The sequence below is a fragment of the Macrobrachium nipponense genome, chromosome 26, assembly GCF_015104395.2.
Source record: "Macrobrachium nipponense isolate FS-2020 chromosome 26, ASM1510439v2, whole genome shotgun sequence".
In the NCBI taxonomy this organism is placed as follows: domain Eukaryota; kingdom Metazoa; phylum Arthropoda; class Malacostraca; order Decapoda; family Palaemonidae; genus Macrobrachium; species Macrobrachium nipponense.
In genome coordinates this window covers 72,838,228-72,841,395 of record NC_087215.1, presented here as the reverse complement: position 1 = coordinate 72,841,395, position 3,168 = coordinate 72,838,228, and the positions used below count along the sequence as shown (strand labels likewise).

General features: G+C 41.2%; 1 protein-coding gene across 1 annotated transcript in view; it reads left to right on the top strand.

Moving 5' to 3' along the window:
• LOC135200420 (uncharacterized) overlaps window positions 1-2,574 on the top strand; it is a 108,786-nt gene extending 106,212 nt beyond the window's left edge. Inside the window, exon 7 of the mRNA XM_064229051.1 lies at window positions 1-2,574. This exon is cut by the window's left edge and continues 124 nt beyond it. Within this exon, the coding sequence (XP_064085121.1) occupies window positions 1-820 (820 nt within the window). The 3' untranslated portion in view covers window positions 821-2,574.
• Window positions 2,575-3,168: the final 594 nt, after the last annotated feature.

The following is a 3,168-nucleotide window of genomic DNA, read 5'->3' as shown; positions in this document are numbered from 1 at the left end:
GAACAATGATGGACGCGCTACCGTGCTGACATATGCACATTTCCACGCCTTCAAGTTCCCGGATTCCATGTCTGTCCACATCCGTTGCAAAGTCGAAATCTGCCGTTTTGGTTGCCCCGATCACTGTCAGAAGCCAACTGCTGGTAACCCTATCGGCGATTACAGTCAGCCACCTCAGTCACTCAGTGACAATTATGGGGCTCCCTCTGACACGTCACCACAGTATCTTGAAGCTCCTAGTAACTTTGGCCAGAAAAATCTAGGACGTACTCCGAATCCACTGGGTAACAGGTCACCTTTCCCAGAAAGTGGCCCAGTCATTATCCCTAATCAGCGCTCAGCGGAACTGTATCTGAATGGCTCTCCTCTTACGGGAGGGGAATCCATTGAGCTCCCCAAGTATGCCGAAGATTTCCCGTGGGGCCCACGAAATCTACGCCGGCGTCGACGTCGTCAAGTGGTATTAGACCGTCAGGCCAGGGAAGCGGACATTGGTGTCACCACCAACTATCAAGTTATATCCGAGGCTGATCTGGAATTCACCCCAGCCAAGGACGACAGTGTCACTGTTTTTAAAGGTCACAGAGAAGACGTCGTGTATGGAGTGTGCCTCCCGGCTCCAGGATTTTCAGCTCTGTTCGTTCTGCTTGCCATGTGCACCGTGATCTCTGTTCTAGTTGCCGGATTCATGTGCCACCACCGGCAGCTGCAGAAAGACTCTGCCGAGTCCCCAGCAGCCCCTCATCCTCATCAACATCCAGTAACTGTCTTCAGCATGGCACAGTTTATCCGCGGTCATCTCCCTGGGCAAACTCAGTGACCGTGAATCGAGCAGGTTTTAGCTTCTTGTACAGTGTAAACTTGAGTCCATGTTCAAAGGCTTCCACGCCAAATCAAAGCAGTATCATTGTTCTTGTTAAGTTAAGTATATCTTAGTTTAACCAGACCACTGAGCTGACTAACAGCTCTCCTAGCCCTAGGGCTGGAACCGAAGGATTAGATATTCTTACGTGGCTAGGAACCAATTGGTTACCTAGCAACGGGACCTAAAGCTTATTGTGGGATCCGAACCACGTTATATCGAGAAATGAATTTCTATCACTTGAAATAAATTCCTGATTCCGCGTTGGCCGGGCCGAGAATCGAACTTAGGACCACCGGATTTGGTGTCCGAGTGCTAAAACCACTCGTCCAACGAGGAACTATCATTGTTCTTGTAAATGCCAATTGTTAGACACCTGACATACTGAGGGAAGAGTGACAGGTTTGTTGTAGCTAGAAGATAGAAGCTTATTTTAAGTAATATCAAAGGAAATCAAATTTACAAGCTCAAATGCCAAATTTCTTTCATGACGTAACTCTGATAGACAGCCACACTAATCATTAGCGTAAACATCATTCTTTTCCTGTTTGGCGTATGAAGTGCTTTACTACCATGGTCTGTCACCTGTTATACTGCACTGTAACAGAGTCACTAAGATATACGATTAAACGTCCTTCTAACGCCATCGCTCATAGTTAAAGGGTCTCATACAGTTGGTATCATAGAGGTATACAAGAGACGAAGCTTTGGGATGTCCTTACTGGGATGTTGCCTTCTCTTTGAGACTCTTTGCCTATTGGGCAATATTTCACGCTCTGTTGTAGTCTGGATATAATTTATAGAAACACGCTTCACTCTTGTAAATAACACTCCCAGCTAAGCAGTTCCTTAATCACCTCTATTGGATTTGATGTATGCAAAAGCTCTTTCCACAAGTTGATCTTCGGGCATTTTCGTCATAAATTAAGATTTGTTGCGCATTTACAAGTACTCATTCATCTTTTCGTCCCTTATTGGTTCTCGTGAAATTCATGGGAAACGCAACTCCAGGCTTTGTGTGTTGGGTTGTTCATACATCCGAAAAAACCAAAGTAGAATGTACATACATGCAATTCGCTCGTCCATTTCCGCATCACTAGCAGATATGCTCAACATGCATATAATCTGACTGGTTACAGAAACGTTGTACACAAGGTCCAAAGCCTTGGTTTCACACTTGATCAATCTGTGGCTATGGGAGCTTTGCAGGCAGTGGGCTATACTTCTTCCCATCTGACATTAGCAAATAGGTCTCCTGCTAGACTAACCTTCAAGACTGTGTTGTACATTTCCTGCGTGTAAATTTTTTAGTCGTTGCCTTCACTGAACTAATTGCTCAGATTTAACATTTCCGTGAAAGTGTATCTGTTAATTAAGGTGAACCTTATATTATAAGTGAATGAGTGTGATGCAGAGAGTCCATTGCGCGGAGTGATTTTTACAAAAACCGAGTTAAAAGTTGGAGCTCACATGATGTGAGGTTTGTTTGCACATTATTGCTCTCTTGTGGTCCACCTGAATGACCTCTGGCCATCTGTTGGTTGACCTTGTTTCTGCTTCCTCGACATGGAAGTCCTTGAGAGGGGTCATGACCCTGCTCTACATGAAAGTTGAGGAGACTATCCAGTTGGTAAACAGAACCTACGAACTTGATTTTTCTGTGCTCTCTCTCTCTCTCTCTCTCTCTCTCTCTCTCTCTCTCTCTCTCTCTCTCTCTCATCTCTCTCTCTCTCTCTATATATATATATATATATATATATATATATATATATATATATATATATATACATATATTAGATATTATATATAATATATATATATATATAATATATATATATATATATATATATAGATATATATATATATATATATTATATAATATATTATATTATATATGTAGTAGCAGTCCTCAAGGATCTTATCAATAATATTTTCACAGTACGCAGAACAACGCTACATATTTGTGTCAACAATTTCGTAGAGTCCTCAGCTAAAAGTAAATCCATCCAAGAGTTCCTACACCAAAAAAATTAAATGTTTTCTGAAACATCTTTACTAAAACATTTTGGAAATCTTCATTTTACCTGACATAATTAGGAATGCGTTCTATGGCAAATTACTTTCTGCTCAAAAAGTACTTATGTTGTTGTTAATAATTTCTAAGTTTGTGATTTTCTAAGTTTGTTTTGTAAGTGTTTACGTTACTGTAAAGTACTTCAATGTTTTTGGCGCTTGAAGATACTCCAGTTGTACGAGGTCGTCCATTCATTTTATTCAACTATGAATGAGTTGTGAGAACTAAAGAT